This window comes from Fundulus heteroclitus, chromosome 18 (assembly GCF_011125445.2).
Source record: "Fundulus heteroclitus isolate FHET01 chromosome 18, MU-UCD_Fhet_4.1, whole genome shotgun sequence".
Classification (NCBI taxonomy): Eukaryota; Metazoa; Chordata; class Actinopteri; order Cyprinodontiformes; family Fundulidae; genus Fundulus; species Fundulus heteroclitus.
In genome coordinates this window covers 8,623,670-8,643,726 of record NC_046378.1, presented here as the reverse complement: position 1 = coordinate 8,643,726, position 20,057 = coordinate 8,623,670, and the positions used below count along the sequence as shown (strand labels likewise).

General features: G+C 42.8%; 1 protein-coding gene across 2 annotated transcripts; it reads right to left on the bottom strand.

Annotated features, from left to right (window-relative positions):
* Nucleotides 1–1,857: 1,857 nt before the first annotated feature.
* On the bottom strand, nt 1,858–19,857 carry LOC110366407 (sodium- and chloride-dependent GABA transporter 2). Of its 2 annotated transcripts, none has more exons than XM_021308742.2 (14): nt 19,641–19,857; nt 17,680–17,814; nt 14,130–14,270; nt 13,949–14,036; nt 13,731–13,863; nt 11,603–11,737; nt 11,412–11,515; nt 11,185–11,309; nt 9,069–9,181; nt 8,848–8,985; nt 8,562–8,664; nt 4,343–4,443; nt 4,073–4,243; nt 1,858–3,475 (listed from the first exon to the last, which is right to left on the bottom strand). In XM_021308742.2, exons 1-14 carry the CDS (start codon nt 19,798–19,800, stop codon nt 3,365–3,367), a joined length of 1,758 nt encoding a protein of 585 aa, XP_021164417.2. In that variant the 5' UTR covers nt 19,801–19,857; the 3' UTR covers nt 1,858–3,364. The 2 variants fall into 2 exon arrangements, with proteins under 2 accessions (XP_021164417.2, XP_021164419.2); XM_021308744.2 differs by having other exon boundaries at nt 17,680–17,734; nt 19,641–19,720.
* Between the last annotated feature and the right edge of the window lie 200 nt (nt 19,858–20,057).

Genomic DNA, 20,057 nt, shown 5'->3' with positions numbered 1-20,057 from the left:
AATGATTTCAGTGCAGAGAGAAACACACAGCAGTCCCATTTAGGGGGCCAAATCTCAACAGTGCCTTTTAAAAAAAACAGAGCCATGCCAAAACAAAGCAATTCTAAGAAACCTGTTCCGGTGAAAAATCCTGGATATCAGTGGTGCTGATCCGTGCTCTACGCTGGATGTGGGGAATTATATGCTGGTGCTTTAAAGAAAAAAAAAAGGCCTTTTCTCGTTATCCTCACTGTCGTGTATCCCTATTGAGTAGTCAGATTCAACATCGGTATTGTTTAATTTTTCTTCGCACCTGGAAGTTTCAAACCTCAAGGCAGATTAGCAGAACCCGCCTTCGTTAATAAGCGCAGTTTGACATGAACCCTTATGAGCGACCTAAGTCCACCTTCGCCTTTGAAACGCAACACGGCCAGATGGATATCAGAGCCAGTTTGTTCCAGACGAAAACGAGGAGCGGCCTGTAAGCCTGCTTCGGCTGGACACTGGAGCTTCTTCCGTCTTTGTACCCGGGCCATGCTGCGAGATTTTGCCTTACAGATGGATCAGTACCAATTTTCCGTCACTCCGTCAGTTTCTTATGTAGTTTGGAGCAAAACACCCAGTCAGGTATTTTCTATCCGTTGACCGGCTGTGCTCGACATTGCCCTGTAGGCTTTTTAATACCTGAATGATGTGCTTTAGATTAAATGTTTCTGCTAAACTGTTTTTAACACATTGACAGAAGCAGAGTTTCAGAAGTAATTTAATGAACCACACTGATGTCTCGGCTCTCGTCTCTGTTACGCTTTGTTTTTTTTCCGCTCTTTTATATTGAGGTTCATGCCTTTATTTGGTTTTTGGACTGTTTTTTTTTTTGTACCTAAAGTTACCACAGTTTGCAATGTGAGTTTGCCAGTGTTCGAATGGGTGATGGTGTGACATTTTTCTAGCCAATCTCATTCCCAACTTGTCACCGTACTCAGGTTTGTCCAGAAGTCTGCCATATATGTGTTCAGCAAGCAAGGGGTTCCTCAGGAGTCATACTTCGGGTCCTGTGGAGGTATTAATGACAAAGTGGAGCTGTTGACTATGATTTTAGGACTGATGTTTCCTGACCAAGGCTGCACGGTGGCAGCAAGAACTTCCAGGGTTCAAATCCTGGCCTGGGGTCTTTCAGCATGGAGTTTGCAAGTTCTCCCCGTTAATCTGTAGGTTCTCTACGGGTGCTCCAGCGTTCTCCCACGATCCAAAAACATGACTGTTGGGTCAATTGAATACTTTAAATTGCCATTATGAGTGTGTTCCTGCATGGTTGTTTGTCCTGAGGTTCAGTGACCACTGGAGATGGGTACCAGACCCCGCCCCTGATAATCTTACAAAGATAAGTGGGTATAGACAGTGACTGGATGCTTCCTGACTGTTAAAACTCTCATTCTCGTACTTTTATTGAGTAACCAAAAACGAAATTGGAATCGGTTTATAACAGAGGAAGTGGATTAGATGGAGAGAATAGTTAAAACCAAGATTAATGTTTGGCTCTAACATGAACTGTGTTTCTGTGAGTTTGAGACTATTTGTTTTCTAAAAATTGGCACCCAGTGTACCCTAAACTGATACAAAGAGCTCTTGGCTGAACAACAGAAAGCGATAAGCTGGGATTTAAAGTGTTATTTGTGGATACACCAGGCAGCACTGAAGGCCACAATCACATTTCTCAAACTTCTGCTGATTTACAGAGAAGTTTTCAGAATTTGAACCTATTTAAATAAAGCTATATATGAAAAACAAGTCTGACATGTCTGTGTGCACTTCTGCAAAATTGTCTTTTTTCATACATCTTCTCGTGTAGATGACTAAACTTTACTCTTGCTTTCTTTATCTGAAAAAAAAGAAGCTGTGTGGACCCTAATATCTCAGAAATGTAATTTATTGGTAGATACAAAGATTGGCAGTTATTAAAGTGTGAATTTAATTTTGCACTAATTCTGTTTTATTTAAAAAAAAAACAAAGAGATTGAATCACTATTGACTTTTTTTAAATCCCTTTTTTATTATTGTTAATATAATATATTGTTAATAATAATTATTATCATTGTTAATAATAATATTGTTGGATTCAGAAATCCCTTAGAGGGATATTTCCGGATTTTTTAAGTGAGATTCTGCTGAAAGATTTGAAGCAGTTAATACCGTACCTGCAGCTGATGACTATCATGGTGTCTTTGTTTAGTTAAAATCCAGATTAGTTGGTCCTGAAGGCTGAAACACACAGGTTGTCTGTGAGGGGTGAAGACCAAAGCTAATTTGTACCATTATTATGACTATAAGCTTAACAGATGATGTTTGTATTGGATGGTTATTAACGCAGAACCTGCTGATTTATTAGCCCTTTAAATAAAGGTAGGAGTCAGTGGACCACTAGTGATTCTCCTGTGTGGAACATGTCCTGAGAACCGAACTTGTTAAGTGTTTCGAGGCTCTGCAAAGTGGTGTGAAAGTCCCCACAGTAGCATCCACTTAAACCGCTCTAACCTATAACACAATGTGATCTCAGGATGTCTCACAGAGGTTTCACACAGGAAGACTTGGTACTGCACTGCCACCAGCTTCTGTTTAAATAACCCCTCAATGCAAAAGTAGGCCTGGTTTAAAGGTTCATAAAACAGGGTTCACATAAACGTCTGATGTTTTTGGGATGGTAGAATTCAGCTCGGGTCCTGCGCTCTCTCAGAACAGCCATTAGCTTCAGCCTAGTTTTAACAATTCACTTCAATGGCTGCTAAATATAGATGCTACAAGCTAGTTAGCCACAGGAGGTGAGATGTTAACCGCTCACAACTTCTTGGCAGAAAATTTCCTCAGGAAACCTGATGTATCTCTGTAAGAGGACACATCTGAGTACCGACATGAGAGGTGTCAAGTCAACAACAGCAGGCAACCATATTTAGATTCAGTTCTGCACAGCTTTTGAAGGTTATTGTTAAGTCCTGTATCTGGGTCACAAATGAGAAAAAATAAATAACTGAACACTAAAACACAATCCGGGGAATTTGTTGCTCTTAACATCAAGGAACTACAGCAGATGACAGATCTGACAGGAATGTTATTATTAAACAGAATCAGATCTCACAAAGACCAGACCTGAAAAATGCAGAAAACCTAAATCTTAATTACTTTGAACAAAGTTAAGGTAGAAGTTTTAAAACTTGGCTTATTCTTCAAGGTAATGCTGAGAAAAACATTTCAGATGTGTCTGTAGCACCCAGCAGGGGGAGATAGACAGGATGGCCTTTTTTCTCTTCACCTGACTATGAAGTTTCTAAGTTTAGTGCTGAATGCTAAACAGCGAGCTCCAGCTACATTAGTCTCTGCATCTAGTTTGCTGTCAGTTGGACATGAAAGGCTGCAGCACTTCAGCACCCAGGCTTTGCAGCTCGGTTCCTCTCGTTTGGGTTGGTGAGTCGTCAACAGCAGGCTGGCACAAGTACTGGAGGCGCTGCAAAACGTTAAAGGATAATATCCATCAGGAATTTCACAGAAACAAACACACCACTGACATTAGATTGTGTGGTCGCTGTATCATTTCCGTAGGTTTTTTTCTATATGAGTTGAGCTTCAGGACTTTATTTCATAATATGTTCATCTTTTAAAACCAGCTTTATAATGCCACTTCATCATGCTTTTTTAAATCATGGAAAAATCAGTTCCAAAGACTATCATCTCCAGTAGATGATATTCAGCAACATTTGCTCTGACACTTTTCTGCTAACCTAATCACTGTTCAGCTCATTGAGGAGAGTCTTAAGACCACGTTATATGACTAAGCCTTCTTTGTCTTGCTCTTAAATCCTAAGCTTCAGTTTCAGTTAAACATTTTTATCGTAGTTATATTTTTGAGGATACTGATTCACATATGCATTCATTTTCATTTTGTAAACTTTCACCAAATCATAATGGAATTTCAAGTCCACGATTTTGATTAGTCTTTTTCATCCTTTGGATATATAATCCATGTATATCATGTTTTCTTTATATAAAAAAAAACATGTAGCTTAATTTGTAAATCTGATAAAAACATAAACAACAGTCTCACCTGCCTGGGTGTGCCACTCCCAGTAGCCAGCTTATAAAAGGCCCATCCTGGCACAAGCAGGATGGAGGAGAGGGCCAGCAGCCAGCCCAAGACGTAAGCCCAGGATGGGTATGTGTACCAGCGATTAAAGGTTAGAGGCTGGTACTCGACTAATGAACATATGAAAGTTCCCTGCGAAAACAAACAGAGTTGGTTTATTTCGACACTGGCCTGAACTTGAAGATGAAAAGTTATTCATTTCATCCGTTTCCATGTGATCCAATGGCTTACCAGTGAGACCAGTGGTGTGAGGTAAAGCCAGCATATTCTGAAGAATGGATTGGCTTGCACTCCAGTCATATCCTTTATGATGCCATACAACCGATCTGCCCCTAAATAGTTACATAAATGTACACTCAACAAAAAATATAAACGCAACCCTTTTGGTTTTGCTCCCATTTTATATGAGATGAACCCAAAGATCTAAAACTTTTTCCACGTACACAATATCAAACATGCTCAATGGGTGACATGTCCGGTGAATATGCCAGTGATGCAAGAACTGGGATGTTTCAGCTTCCAAGAATTGTGTAGATATCCTTGCAACATGGGGCCATGCATTATCCTGCTGCAACATGAGGTGATGTTCTTGGATGTATGGCACAACAATGGGCCTCAGGATCTCGTCATGGTATCTCTGCATTCAAAATTCCATCAATAAAATGCACTTGTGTTCTTCGTCCATAACAGACGCCTGCCCATACCATAACCCCACCGCCACCATGGGTTCACTTGATCCACAACATTGACATCAAAAAACCGCTCACCCACATGACGCCACACACGCTGTCTGCCATCTGCCCTGAACAGTGTGAACCGGGATTCATCCGTGAAGAGAACACATCTCCAACGTGCCAGACGCCACCGAATGTGAGCATTTGCCCACTCAAGTCGGTTACGACGATGAGCTGGTGTCAAGTGGAGACACCGATGAGGACAACGAGCATGCAGATGAGCTTCCTTGGGACGGTTCCTGACAGTTTGTGCAGAAATTCTTTGGTTATGTAAACCGATTGTTTCAGCAGCTGTTCGAGTGGCTGGTCTCAGACGATCTTGGAGGTGAACATGCTGGATGTGGAGGTCCTGAGCTGGTGTGGTTACACGTGGTCTGTGGTTGTGAGGCTGGTTGGAAGTACTGCCAAATTCTCTGAAACGCCTTTTCAGAGGCTTGTGGCCTTGTTTGTTCATCCCAGCTGCAGGATGGACAATTATTACATGCACTAAGCCTACTGCTGTTTGGCAATTAATCGCTTTAAATTAAAAGCTTTGACTGAAACATACTTTTTATTGCTGTGATATAATTTCTTTGATTTGTGTTAATCTGTGTTTATGTAAATATAATGTTTTGTTGCGTTTTCCCACTATTTTCTTTCCTATTTGTGACATGGCAATGGCCAGCTCTAGGTTCTGGTGGTGGTCCCTTCTATGTGGTGGTCATGTTTCTGGTTTGGTGCACTATTTTCTTTAACTTTATTGTTTGCTGTGCTTCCTTTTGTTTAGGTACTACCTGCCGGGGCCTGTGTGCCTTTATGGTAACTTTGAAGTGAGGTTTCTTGCAATAAAATCTACCTATACTACAATTGTTCAAGTTGCACCACACTGGTTCTACCCCATTTTGGCATTGCTGGCAGGATTTTAGTTTTGAGGCTGAGACTTTTTCTTTTACTGCTGTATTTGACTTTTTTTCCCCAGTACATTTTATTCTCAGTATGTATTTTAAGGACAAACAACAGCGTTTCACTTTTTGAGTTGGTCAGTTCAGTTCTGCAGGGTTGCCAACTGTCCCGTTTTAGCCTGGACGTCCTGGATTTGACCCTCACTTTCCCGTATTTTGACTTCAGCCTGAAATTTGTATATACAAACACTAGATGGCACCCCACGCCAGGTCTAATTTCCTAGACCTAGGAAAGTAAGACCTAGGAAAGTAAAGGGTTTCTTGCAATAAATTCTATCTGTATTACAATAGTAGTTTCTTGCAATAGATTTTAATTTTCCTGTATTTTGACTGCAGCCTGCAATTTATATACAAACATTAGATGGCACTCCACATCTTACTTCCTAGACCTAGGAAAGTAAGACATGGGACAGTAAAGGGTTTCTTGCAATAAATTCTACCTATATTACAATAGTAGTAAATTCAAGGTGCAGCTTTTCCACCACACTGGTTCCTGTGTTTTGAGCCAAATTTAAGGGTCCCGGATTTGACACTAATTTTGACTGCAGCCTGCAATTTGTGTATATATATATAGACACTAGACAGCACTCCAACCCTTACTTTCCTAGACCTAGGAAAGTAAAGGGTTTCTTGCAAAACATTCTACCTATACTACAATATTAGTGTTAAATTCAAGTTGAACCTTTTCCACCACGCTGGTTCCGCCACATTTTGGCATTGCTGGCAGGACTTTACAGTTTTGAGGCTGAGACTTTTTCATTCATTCACTCATTCATTTTCCCAGTATATTTTTTTCCTCAGTATGTATTTTAAGGACAAACAGTGGTTCACTTTTAGAGTTGGTCAGTACAGTTCTGCAGGGTTGCCAACTGTCCCGTGTTAAGGCCCATTCATACCTCACGTAAAAGACGGATACGGATACGTGTGGAGTGTTTCATACGTTTTAACCGTCAATTTCGTCCGTATTTTGACAAGAAAATTGGGAGCTTACGATTACGGATGAAACGGAGGCCCATTCATACCCTACGTTTGGCCTACACGTCCGTATTTCTGTCCGTACGGTCTATCCGTTGACTCCTTCATACCTCCGTCCGTTGAGGTGCGCAATAACCAATATTTCCTCTAGGTGGCAGTGCTGGGCGCCAATGATTTGTCACTGATCAAACACGGCGACGGTCCAAGACGTGATTTTGTTGTATTTGCTCCATAAGTAAACTTTTTGTTTGTCCCTGTGCCCCGGACACGACACATCATATACGTGTGGGTATTTGCGGACAAGCTCCGCAAGTCGTTCCTCAAATCCCGCCATTGTTTAAAGCCCAGAATTATAACCTTCTTCGTGATTTTGTTGACATTTTGTACTACTACAAACTCAATAGCGCCCCCACCTTTTCCGGTAGTATTGCTCTGTATTGATCCGTTTCATCCGAAATCGTAAATTCCCAATTTTCGTGTCAAAATACGGACAAAATTGACGGTTAGAACGTATGAAACACTCCACACGTATCCGTATCCGTATCCGTCTTTTACGTGAGGTATGAATGGGCCTGGACGTCCCGTGTTTTGAGCCAAATTTTTGTCCCAATTTGATACTCATTTTCCCGTATTTTGACTGCAGCCTGCAATTTATATATACGATCATTATTTTTCTAGACCATCCATCCATTTTCCATCACGCTTATCCCTGTTGTGGTCACCAGGGGTGCTGGTGCCTATCTCCAGCTGTCAATGGGCGAGAGGCGGGATACACCCTGGACAGGTTGCCAGTCTGTCGCAGACTTTTCTTAGCCCCTCATTGCCCAAAAAATGCTACCCCCACGCTCACGTGAAGACGACCAGGCCCCATTATTACCACAAAAAACAGTCACCACAAAAAACAGTCAAAAAAATTTGTCAGATAAGGAAAGACACAAATGAGGATTAACATTGGCCTCACACTTCCAAGATGGAGAGCATTTCCAGAGCAGAAGCAGCTCCAGTTTGACTCGGAGCTAGCTTATCTCCAGACAGGTGAGTAACAGCATGAAGTCTAATGTTTGTTTTGTTGGTGTTAGTCATGTTAGATTTGTGTTGCTATATTGATTTTATTCAATGTAACGTTACAAATGTGACATGTGAGTTGATTGTTGAAGTTCGACCGGCCATGGGCCAGGCGTTACTGTTACGAGAGGCGAGAAGCTGGTGACCCAGCTAACATAGTTAGCATAGTTTAATAGAGCCAGGCAGGAAGCTGCCCACTGTGATCCTTGTGTATGTGGAAAAATTATTATTTTTTTTTTTAAATTGAAACGGATAACTGGTCAAGTGCTTAGTTTTTGGAGGTAAAAAGAGGCGCGGCTTACAACACATTGTGCTTTTGTCTACAGACCGTTCTCAACAGCGTACCTAGTGGTGAAAATTCACTTATTGTTCCTTTAAGTCAAAGCTGCTAGATACTGATCAATTTACACAGGTCAAGGTTAATAAATAAAATCTGTTATTTGTTTCATAAGAGCTGTTAGGGGCATAAATAACGGTAGCAGCAGTCGTTAAAGCAAACAAAAGCAAATGTTTTCTTCCCATGAATAAATGTGCGCAAATTAAAAAATTGACTTTTTCAGCTTTTTTTAGCATAATTTTATGGTGTTGCAATAAAGGATGTATTTGTTTCAAGGTTGATTGGACATCTTTAGCAGGAGTTGTAGTTATCATGGAGGTAGCTGCTTGTAATCAAATACCCAGGGAGTTGTGCGCTACTCATAATATGTTTATATAAATCAACATCAGTGTACGTACCAAACACCCATCCCATTGAGAGGGTTTCAAAAACGCAGAGGAAGAGGATGCAGGCTCCATTACATGCATAGTAGTCAAACAGCTGGAAGACAAACATCCCTCCCTTGGAAAAACAGCAGAGAAAGTTAGTCATTTTCTTAGTTTACATTTATGGATAAGTATTCATCCATTGTTAAACTTGTATATGTTAGAATAACAATAAACAAAAAAGACAACATATGTTTGTGGAAGAATGATTCAGTAATGAAGTATGATATTGAAAAAAATCTTAACATTAAATACATACTTCAGTGACCATGATGAGTTGAGAGAAGAAACAAATTAGACAGAACAGGAGGAGGAAGCTCTCCCGACGTCCTGCCCGTCGCATAACCCTGGGAAACGTGTCTATAATGGACGTCATCACCACCTCCATGGCAACAAACTGCAGAGCACAAAATAGCGTACATTTTTGGACTACTTCATGATCTTCATAAAGTAGTTCTTTAAGTCACCTAAGCAGCTTACTTGTGTGTCCAGACCCAAGAGGATGAGCATGACAAAGAAGCAGATGGACCAGAGTTGGGGCAGAGGCATCATGGCTACTGCCTGAGGGTATGCGATGAACGCCAAGCCTGGACCTGGAAAACAATGCCACTGTGATGCTTTAATGATCTCCTTCCACTAATAGGCCTTTATTAATCAATCAACTGCCCTATCAGGTGAACGCCAACTAATAAATCTGGGGAATTATATAATCTAACAACTAATAAATGGGAGGAGTTTTAGAAACAGAAGTTTTTCATTTTTCCCTTCCCAACAGAACCTCACCGTTATAGGCTATTGATTTCCTTTCAAAAAAACAAAAGTCTTTGTGTGACTGCTTTATGTACAAGATTAAATCGGCATGCAAGTTTATAGATATTATCTTTTTTTCCTGAGTGCTCCTCAGCTGGTTTGAGTTCTGCTAAATTATGTATTCTACAAAATAATTTAAAGTTTTAGTGCAAATCTTTATTTGAACCCATTTAACACTTCTGTCTTGAACCTTCATTTTCTCCCGAATGGGAATATTAACTGTGAAAGGATCATTAAAGCTTGGGGTTCTAAAATCACCCCTGACCTATCATCTTCAAAAACATCTGAGCAGCTGACCTCAGGAAGCTAGTATTGTTTCATCTGCTAATGCAGCCGTTACAGCAGGATGTGAGGAGGTGGTGTTCTCGGGATTCAGAGGAGACCAGTGCTGGGAGCAAACAGGGGGCAGACTGCGGCCTAGTCAGGGGTGTGATTACTTTGGCTCTGCTCTGGTTCTCAAGAAAATGCTGGCATTGGATGGAATCACAGTTTTCTATTATTATTATTATTATTATCTTCATTAGCTTATACAGCTAATGATAGTAGTGACATTAAAATAATACCCTTTCTTGTGGTCGAGCAGCAGTACCTGACCAGAGCTGCAGGTAGATGATGAGGATTACCGGAAAAATGGAAAGGCCTGTTAAGGGGCCTTCATTATTGCCACGCCCCAAACGGCAAAACAGTGCTAACTTGTAGTGACATGGTAACTGAAGGAACTCTGTAGTGACAATAAAACCCTTTGTCATTGAAAAAAAGCTGCAGCAAAAATGAGAATATCATCATAAATTTTTTCTTTCTAACAATGTTTGACTTATCAATGTTTGATTTTTCAATGTTTGTATTTTCAATGGTTGACTTTTCAGTGTGTCATTTTTCAATGCCAAATCTATTTTTCGATGTCATTGCAAGTGGTTTTTCAAAGTTTGATTTTACAATGCCAAATCTCTTTTCAATATTGCTGCAAGCTGTCACTGGTTTAGCTCCATGAAGTCCACCCTCACGCTAGGCTAGTGGGTTAGCCTGTGGTCTCGACAGAGACCCTACTTGCGCATTGGCAAGTAGGGGCCGGAGTACGTACGTCATCAAGGCCACCATTTTGTGCGTGGCACAGAGTAGCTAAGCTAATCGGTGTTAGCACTGGTTTATCATCTGGGCAAAAGCTATTTTGAGGCCCTTACCTGCAGGCTATTGTGAAGTAACTCAATGCTAACTGGACAGCCATTGTTTGCCGACCACCATCAAGCTGTTGCATGAACTAACACTGCTGGCAGCTAACTTTGCCGAAGCGTCCGCTATCTTAGCTTTAGGCCTGTTGTGTATACCAGCCCTTTTCCTACCTCAAATCTATTAACCTCATGGATGTGTTTAAGTAAGAATAAACAGAGCAGTAGTTTGTTAGGCTAGACCATATGAAGGTAAACGTTGTGTATTTGCTTGCAAATGTTACTTTTCTACAAGTATTCATACATACTGTTAGCAATAAACATTTAATTTGACATTAAGAATAACTTGTATCTTAAGTTGTGTGTTTGGAGTGGACTGAAAGCTTTGGTTCCAGGAAATGGTCTCCATTCGTACTTGAAACAGTAAAAATTGCTAGAGCTTCGGATCATCAGACGGCTTTTGTTTGTGGAACCGCTGTTATCGCTCTTTCCCTGTCCGGGTTTGCCTAGAGCTTGTAGTGTGTCAGTAAAGATGATGGACAAGTGGCTTATCCAATCATATGCAAGGAGTTTTGATAACCCCTCTCTTTCTGAGATACATCTCCTATGTTGATATACACCTGACTCTGCCACCTCTGCAATGGGGATGCCTTGCTCGTGAGCCATGAATCCCAGCACAGAGAACACTGCGAACCCAGCCACAACACTGGTACCACTGTTCAGGAAACAAAGCCACAGGCAGTCCCTAAAAAAAACAGAGCAATGCAGCAGATACACTGTGTTTAATGCATGTCTGACATGCTTTTGTAAAATGCAAGAAATGTCTGATATACACACATTGTTTCACCTGTAGCAGTTGTTGTCTTGTTTGTTGTAGCTGCCCAGGACAATCAGAGAGCCCACACCAACACTGTAGGAGAAGAAAATTTGCGCCCCGGCTTCCATCCACACCTGTCCCAACAATGGCACCAGCTGCCTCATTTATCTCAGTTATTTAAATGTCTTTTAGTCCCCACTCTTTCATCACTGAGATCCTACCTGAGGGTCAGCTAGTCGTGAAGGATCAGGCAGAAGATAAAACACGACTCCGTCAAGAGCACCGGGAAGAGATAGTCCTCGAATCAAAAGGATTACCAACATGATGTACGGAAAGGTGGCAGTGAAGTACACCACCTGGCAAGAGTGAAAACACGAGTTTACAATTTGAAATCATTTGTTGAGCAGCACTCAATACATTTGTTACAATCCCTGGTAATTAGTTGAATAATCTGACACTGAAAATCTTGGAAAAAATGGCTACCTTTGACAGAGATCATGGACAGTGCTAGGTTGTCTCTCACGCACGCTTCTTTTCAGGTTACGTAAAAGTTTTCTTAGGATTTTGCTCTGGGGACTGTGATGGCTATGGGTTGAGATTAAATTTGGGTATGGTGAACACTTTTTATGTTAATTTGGCTATAGGTTTAGGATCATTACGCCGATGAAAGAGCTTGTGATGACTCATTTTCAGGCACAGGCACCTGATTTTAATTTAATGGTCCTGATCATTTTCACTATGGCAAACAGTCAAACTAGATTCCCATAGCGTTTGAAAAACAAACAGGCCCCCAGCATCAATTCTCCTCCACCATACTTAACAACAATTTTATGCCAAACCCAAGTGGAGCTTTTGCTGCCACAAACTCAATCAATCAATCAATCTCTCTTTATAGTCCCACAGAAAGTCATTTTTCTCTGCATTCAACCTATTCCTTAGGGAGCAGTGTGCTTACACACTGAGTGGCACACAGGGAGCAATCTATGGTCAAGGGACACATTGTGGCAGACCAAGTTTCCAACCTTCAAGCTGTGTTTATATAAAAAGTTCAGTGAGGTAAAATGGTGTCAGAGCATTGAAACATTTAAAAACCAAAAGTAAAATATTAAATGCAGTTCTAAAAGAAATGGACAGGCAGTGTAGAGAAGATCAAATTTTACCCAGTTGAAGAGGTCAGAGAAGCATCTGGCTGATCCTACTATAGGCTAGAGGGAGTTGCAGTAGTTCAGTCTAGTGGTATTAAAAGCGCTAATGACACTTTTAAGGGCATTCTGAGGAAGATTTTAACTCCTCAATAGTCAGAGAAACAGTGTGACTAATTAACCCCCCCCCCCCCCCCAACCATCAGAATGTATTCCTTTATCCACTCTGCGGCTTCAGCCTCCTGTCTACCCATGTATGTCTTTCTCATAATGGGCTCTACTGAAGCAAAATTTTTACCACGTGGGACAAATAAAGAAATTAAAATGTCGTTGTGCGTGGTACCAGGATAAATGTTTCAGTTTTAAAGGGTGACTACAGTGACATGATATTTATACACTAGGGTAGCCATTGGGCATGGATTACTAACTGTAACCACTTAGAAAAAGTAGAATATGTAAATTAAAGTTACGTTTATTTCATAGGAATTGTTTTGTACCAATGTAGAACTGGTGGATTTGAGGGAGAAAATATTATCGCTAACATTTGACCCCCTCACTTAATAAATATGCACAAATTAAAGACTTTCCTAGAACTTGTGTTTCAAATTGTGTTGTTGGATGGCTTGTTTCCAAGAAATTCTATTCATGAAATGTGAGGGCTTTTGATATTGTCAAAGCAGTCTCTAGCCGACAATGACGAAGAGTCAAAAGATATTTCTGGAATTGACTGAAATCTTGGTTCTATGTCTACTGTACAAAATAAAAAAACAAGCTGGTTCATCCTATATTACAGACAAGAAAACAGCATGGTCAATATAATTTTAAGGGTGGACCTCACGGCTGATCCAGATAAAATCCAGTAGCGCCAAGTGACTGTGTCCTAAGTTGTACATTGCTCAACTTTCTTCTGTTGCATTGCAAACCTGTGTGTGCACGTTAACATGTACGAGCTCCAAATTTCACATGCATAAATTTTGCCCATCTCTTGGCTGAAGGAGGGCAAGCGATTATCGCCTCATTTCAAAGTTCCATAGGAAATGAGTGGAGATGGAGCTATATCGCTCCCCATGTGTCGAGCTCTTTACAGTGGGAAAGTTTTCCGCTCAAAAAAGAAAACTTTTTTTTATTGTTTTTCACACATTTCTGCTAGGAATGCAAATAATTGCAGAGAACAATGTGCGTGTACATGTGACCGTTTACAGCGGACCTTTCCTGTAGACTTGACTCCTTTCCAGATGCAGAAGTAGCAGATGATCCACATTGCAATCAAGCACAACATCACCTCCCACCTGATGCTGCCCAGCTCCTCTATCCCACCTGAGATAGCCAGGACACGGTGTCTGAAAGTAAAATAAAAAAGATAGAAACATCTTTTAAATTTGTCTCATAAGTGGGTGAACAGCTCCCTTATCTTTAGAGACATACTCCCAGAATTCAGTTGCCGCTGAGGTTGAATTGGTCCCGTTGGTCCACTTGAAGGTGCTGTTGGTTGTTGTAAAGTCCACACAGTTCTCTAAAAAGATGGTGTTGACAAAGTGCAGTCACTTTGTGATTTTGTGATGAATATGCAGCCAGGAAACATATTAACAAAACATTTGCATGTTACCAGTGTTCCAGTAGTTGTCACAGCTGGCCCATGGGAGCTGGGAACTGAAGGAGAAGATGAGGTAGAACAAAGCCCAGGACAGGATAATGATGTAAGCCATGCAGCTGTAGAGGAGGATCAGCTGCCCTCCAAAACCTATACCTACAGAACAGCAAACAACGACAACCATGATTAAAACTTTCTCATTTGGACACAAACTGAATGTCCATCCATTGATCCATCGTCTTCCGCTTATCCAGGGTCAGGTCGCGGGGGTAGCAGCTTCACTAGGGAGGCCCAGACGGCTCTCTCCCCAGCCACTTGGGCCAGCTCCTCCGGGGGAATCCCAAGGCGTTCCTAGGCCAGCCAAGAAACATAGTCCCTCCAGCGTGTCCTGGGTCTCCCTCTGGGTCTCCTCCCGGTGGGACGTGCCCGGAACACCTCACCAGGGAGGCATCTAGGAGGCATCCTAACCAGATGCCCGAGCCACCTCAACTGGCTGCTCTCGACGTGGAGGAGCAGCGGCTCTACTCTGAGTCCTCCCCAGATGACTGAGCTCCTCACCCTATCTATAAGGGAGAGCCCAGATACACTACGGAAAAAATTCATTTCGGCCGCTTGTATCCGGGATCTCGTTCTTTTGGACCCAAAGGTCGTGACCATTGATGAGGGTAGGAACGTAGATCGACCACTGAATCGAGAGCTTTGCCTTTTGGCTCAGCTCTCTCTTCACCACAACGGACCGGTACAGTGCTGGCTTCACAGCAGAATGCGCACCAATCCGCCTGTCGATCTCCTGCTCCATCTTCCCCTCATTCATGAACAAGACCCCAAGATACTTAACCTCCTCCACTAAGGGTAGCACATCCTCCCAAACCTGGAGAAGGCACTCTACCATTTTCCGGCTCAAGACCATGGTCTCAGATTTGGAGGCATTGATTCTCATCCCGGCCGCTTCGCTTTCGGCTGCAAACCGCTCTAGTGAGAGCTGTAGATCATGTCCTGATGAAGCCAGTAGTACCACATCATCCTCGAATAGCAGAGACACAATCCTAAGGCCACCAAAATGGATCCCCTCAACACCTTGGCTGCGCCTAGAAATTCTGTCCATAAAAGTTATGAACAGAATCAGTGACAAAGCGCAACCTTGGTGGAGTCCAACTCTCACCAGAAACGAGTCCAACGTACTGCTGGCAATACGGACCAGACTCTGACACCGGTCATGCAGAGACCTAACAGCCCTTATTAAAGGGCCCGGTACTCCATACTCCCGGAGTACCCCACAGGACCCCCCGAGCGACACGGTCGAATGCCTTCTCCAGATCCACAAAGCGCATGTAGACTGGTTAGACAAACTCCCATGTCCCCTCCAGAATCCTGCTGAGGGTATAGAGCTGATCCAGTGTTCCATGGCCAGGACAAAAACCACACTGCTCTTCCTGAATCTGAGATTCGACTATCCGATGGACCCTTCTTTCCAGAACCCCGGAATAGACCTTACCAGGGAGGCTTAAGAGTGTGATTCCTCTCTAGTTGGAACGCACCCTCCGGTCCTCCTTTTTAAATAGGGGAACACCACCCCAGTCTGCCAATCCAGGGGAACTGCCCCCGATGTCCATGCAATGCTGCAGAGCTGCGTTAACCAACACAGCCCCACAACATCCAGAGCCTTAAGGCGCTCAGGGCGAATCTCATCCACCCCCGGGGCCTTGCCACCGATGAGCTTTTTAACTCAGACTCAGACTTACTTTAATGATCCTAGGGGGAAATTATTTACCTTGGCAACCTCAGCCCCAGAGATGGGAGAAACCAACCCAGAGTCCTCAGGCTCTGCTTCCGCAATGAAAGACGTGTTGGTGGGATTAAGGAGGTCTTCGAAGTATTCCGCCCACCGACGCACGACGTCCCAAATCGAGGTCAGCAGCATACTACCCCCACTATAAACAGTGTTGGTACTGCACTGCTTTCCCCTCCTGAGACGCCGGATAGTGGACCAGAATCGCTTCAAAGCTGTACAGAAGTCTTTCTCCATTGCCTCTCCGAATTGCCCCAGCCGAGCCCCCTGCCGCTTTGACTGCCAGTACATATCAGCTGCTTCCGGAGTCCCACAGGCCAATAAAACCCGATAGGACTCCTTCTTCAGCTTGACGGCTTCCCTCACTGCTGGTGACTCAATGTCCCCCGCCTCCCACCGGGACGTGTTTAAAGCTCTCCCGGAGGTGGGAGTTAAAGCTCCGTCTCACGGGGGACTCTGCCAGACGTTCCCAGCAAACCCTCACAAGACGTTTGGGCCTGCCAGGTCTGACCAGCTTCCTCACCCACCATCGGAGCCAGCTCACCACCAGGTATGGTTTGACACTCTCTTAACCCGAGTGTCAAAGACATGCGGCCGCAGGTCAGATGAAACAACAACAAAGTCGATCATTGAACTACAGCCTAGGGTGTCCTGGTGCCAAGGGCACATATGGACACCCTTATGCTTGAACATGGTGTTTGTGTTGGACAATCCATGATGAGCACAGAAGTCCAATAACAGAACACCACTCGAGTTCAGATCAGGTGGGCCATTCCTCCCAACCACGCCCCTCTAGGTCTCACTGTCATTGCCCACATGAGCGTTGAAGTCCACCAGAAGAATGAGGGAGTCCCCAGGAGGGGCACCCTCCAGTACCCCCTCCAATGAATCCAAAAAGAGTGGGTAATCCGAGCTGCTGTTTGGCGCAGAAGCACAAACAACAGTCAGAACCCGTCTCACCACAAGTACGCAGAGGGAGGCCACCCTATCGTTCACTGGGGTGAACCCCAACATATACAGACACCGAGATGAGGGGCAACACTCCAGCTCGGTGCTTCTCACCAGGGGCAACTCCAGCGTGGAAGAATGTCCAACCCCTCTCAAGGAGACTGGTTCCAGAGCCAGAGCTATACGTCAAGGTGAGTCCGACTATCTCTAGTCGGAACCTCTCAACCTCGTGCACTAGCTCAGGTTTCTTCTCCACGAGAGAGGTGACATTCCATGTCCCAAGGGCCAGCTTCTGCAGCCGAGGATCGGAACGCCAAAGTCCTCGCCCTCAACTGCCACCCATTTCGCAACGTACCCGACCCCTTTGGCCCCTCCTATAGGTGGTAAGCCCATTGGAAGGGGGACCCATGTTTCCTCTTCGGGCTGAGCCCGGCCGGGCTCCATGGGCAAAAGCCCGGCCACCAGGCGCTCGCCAACGTGCCCCACCTCCAGGCCTGGCTCCAGAGTGGGGCCCCAGTGACCCGCGTCTGGGCGAGGGAACACAACGTCCATTTATGGAATTCTGAATGTTTAAAATTAAATCAATTCAGCTTAAGATTTTAGCTCTCAAAGGAAACTCCTAGGTGGCATTAATCTAGTCAACAGTTCATTTGTACAGGCAAATACACCAAATGGGCTCAGATAGCATTTGTCATAACATTTAAAAATTTGCTGTTGTCATTCTGAACCCTTTTATTTGCAGGAGATGCATTCAGTTTATAGTCAGGAGCTTTGATTATGATGTTTTACTTTCTCTGTTACAAAATAATCCAGTCGGGCAGGTCTTACCTTCTGCTAGTGGGCACAGCTTCCTCCAGCAGGTGATGCCCCCCTCCTGGGTGTACTGGCCCATGGTAGTTTCCAGCAGGAACAAGGGTACGCCACAGGTCACCACAAAAACCAGATACGGCACCAAGAATGCACCTGATTTTACAAAATGATTAGCTACCCGGCTTACAGGATTGGTGTAACAAGATGGGACATTAGGTCTGGATATTTGCATCATACTCGAGCCATTTCCTTTGTTGATTTAAAACAACCTCCACCCAGGTGTCAAGTCTTTCACATTAACCAGGTTTTCCTCCTGGATTGCCATGCATTTAGCCCCACCCTTCTCCCCATCAACTCCAATCAGCTTCCCGGAATTCCAGAAGAATATTTTTGCTATAAATACTTTGGCCCAGACAGCTAAGTCTGGTCTAATCTAACTAGAGCACATTCTTGTTAGTGTGTGTACTATACATAGTTTGCGAAAATCCACACATTTTGCCACTCTTAGAAAATGGCTATATTTGTGGTGACTAACTATTGTCCTGTCAATACAATATTCCACCTGAGCTTTGAATTTCTGTAGCCACTCCAGAGTTAATATGCATCTCTTGGCTGTTTCTCTGATCTAATGCTGGTTGATGAGCTCAAAGTTCAGCTTTAATTTTCTAAGATAACCCTGCTTTGAAATTCTCCACAGCTTCATCCCTGACCTGTCTACTGTGATCCTTAGTCTCAGTGATGCTGGTTACAGAAAACAGGATTGAATCGGAGGCAACAGGACTTTAGTTCAGCTTTTCTGGAAACACTTTGACATTTACCCAGAAGTCTTTGTCAAATCTGGTAAGGCAGGCAAGGCAAGCTGACTACATTGTTGAAAGGGACAGCTTTTTTTTTTTACTGTATAATCATAAAATTCACAGAAAAAATAATTTGAAAAAGTGTTATTTTATTCATATATTTAAGAAAACAGATAAAAGAAAACAAGGATAAGTCCTAAATTAAACCCTGACATCTGATCCATAGGAGCAGAGCCCATGAATGAGCCTCAGAATTTCTCTTTCAATGTACTGAAAAGTTATACCCCTGGCTACAGTAATATACAAGATTACTTTGCACAGTTTAGATTTTGTAGGACAAAGAGCTTTCCATGAAGAATAATGCTCTTAAACTGGAAACTTAACTTGAACATGGTGAACCTTGAGCTGAGTTCAGTGAATGTTTGGACTGTTTTGACAATCATCAATGGTCAAGAAGGCCATACTTTGGCCCCTTGGTTGAATAAATTAGAACACAGAAAGCATTTCTGTTTTCAGTTTACAGAAAGAGTTTTCAGAAGCAATTATTTAAAGACATGGCTTTAAGTTTATAAGAAGTCATTGTAAGACAGTTCAAATCCCTAGAAATTCCCTGCAGAACCTTATTCTTTACTTTGATAGAAATCCTTACTCTGGCAGTCACAATGGGAAACCAATATTATTTGTGCTTCTCCTCAAATATCCAGCTTTACATAAATATACTTACTAATGTTTAAGTTATAAAATAGTTTAATTTAGCTGAGCGATATATTTTCTCATTTCATATTTTATTTCTAAAAGTTTAGATCAAAAGTTTAAACTCAGATAGCAGACCTGATAGATTTGCACATTACTTTGATCAGGTTTGTTTAATAATAATAATAGTAATAGTATTAATAGTTATAGTAATGGTAAAACAAAGCATGATGATCCATTTAAGGAAAACAGTACAAGTCCTAGCAGAACCTAAAGGCTGTTTCTCACACTTGGGCTTCTCAGTAAATGTGGCTGACCAGTGCAGCCAACTAACTGACTTAATACCTATTTTGATGTTTGTTTTTTCCATCTGTTGTTTGTCTGTCTTGAATAAATGTCACCACGGTAACACGCGTTGACAATAAAAGATTGTTGATTCTTAAGTACAACAGAAAAGCTCAGACAGTTGCAAAATTCATCTCCGCTTACCTCCTCCGTTTTTGTAGCAGAGGTAAGGGAACCTCCACACGTTTCCGAGGCCGACAACATTTCCAGCCACGGCCAGGAGGAACTCCACCTTACTCCCCCAGTGTCCTCTCTCCTCCACCTCTGGTGGAACCTCTTTCTGAGCACATTTTTCATTCAACATACCCACAGGCTTGCTCAGGACGCAGTGCTCTTCTTGGTCTCTAAGCCTTGTCTGGTCTTCTTCATGCCAGGCACAGATTGTCATGTAATCAGCAACCGAATGTAAAGTTAATCAGTTTTCCTTGAACATGTAAATAATCTCCAGGCTTAGAGGGATCTTTCATTTACGGCGCCCACGTTTTCATCAGCGTTTGTTTCACCTTCATTACATGTATTGGTCAAACATAGTTAGCAATTTTTACATGTGTTCTCACATGC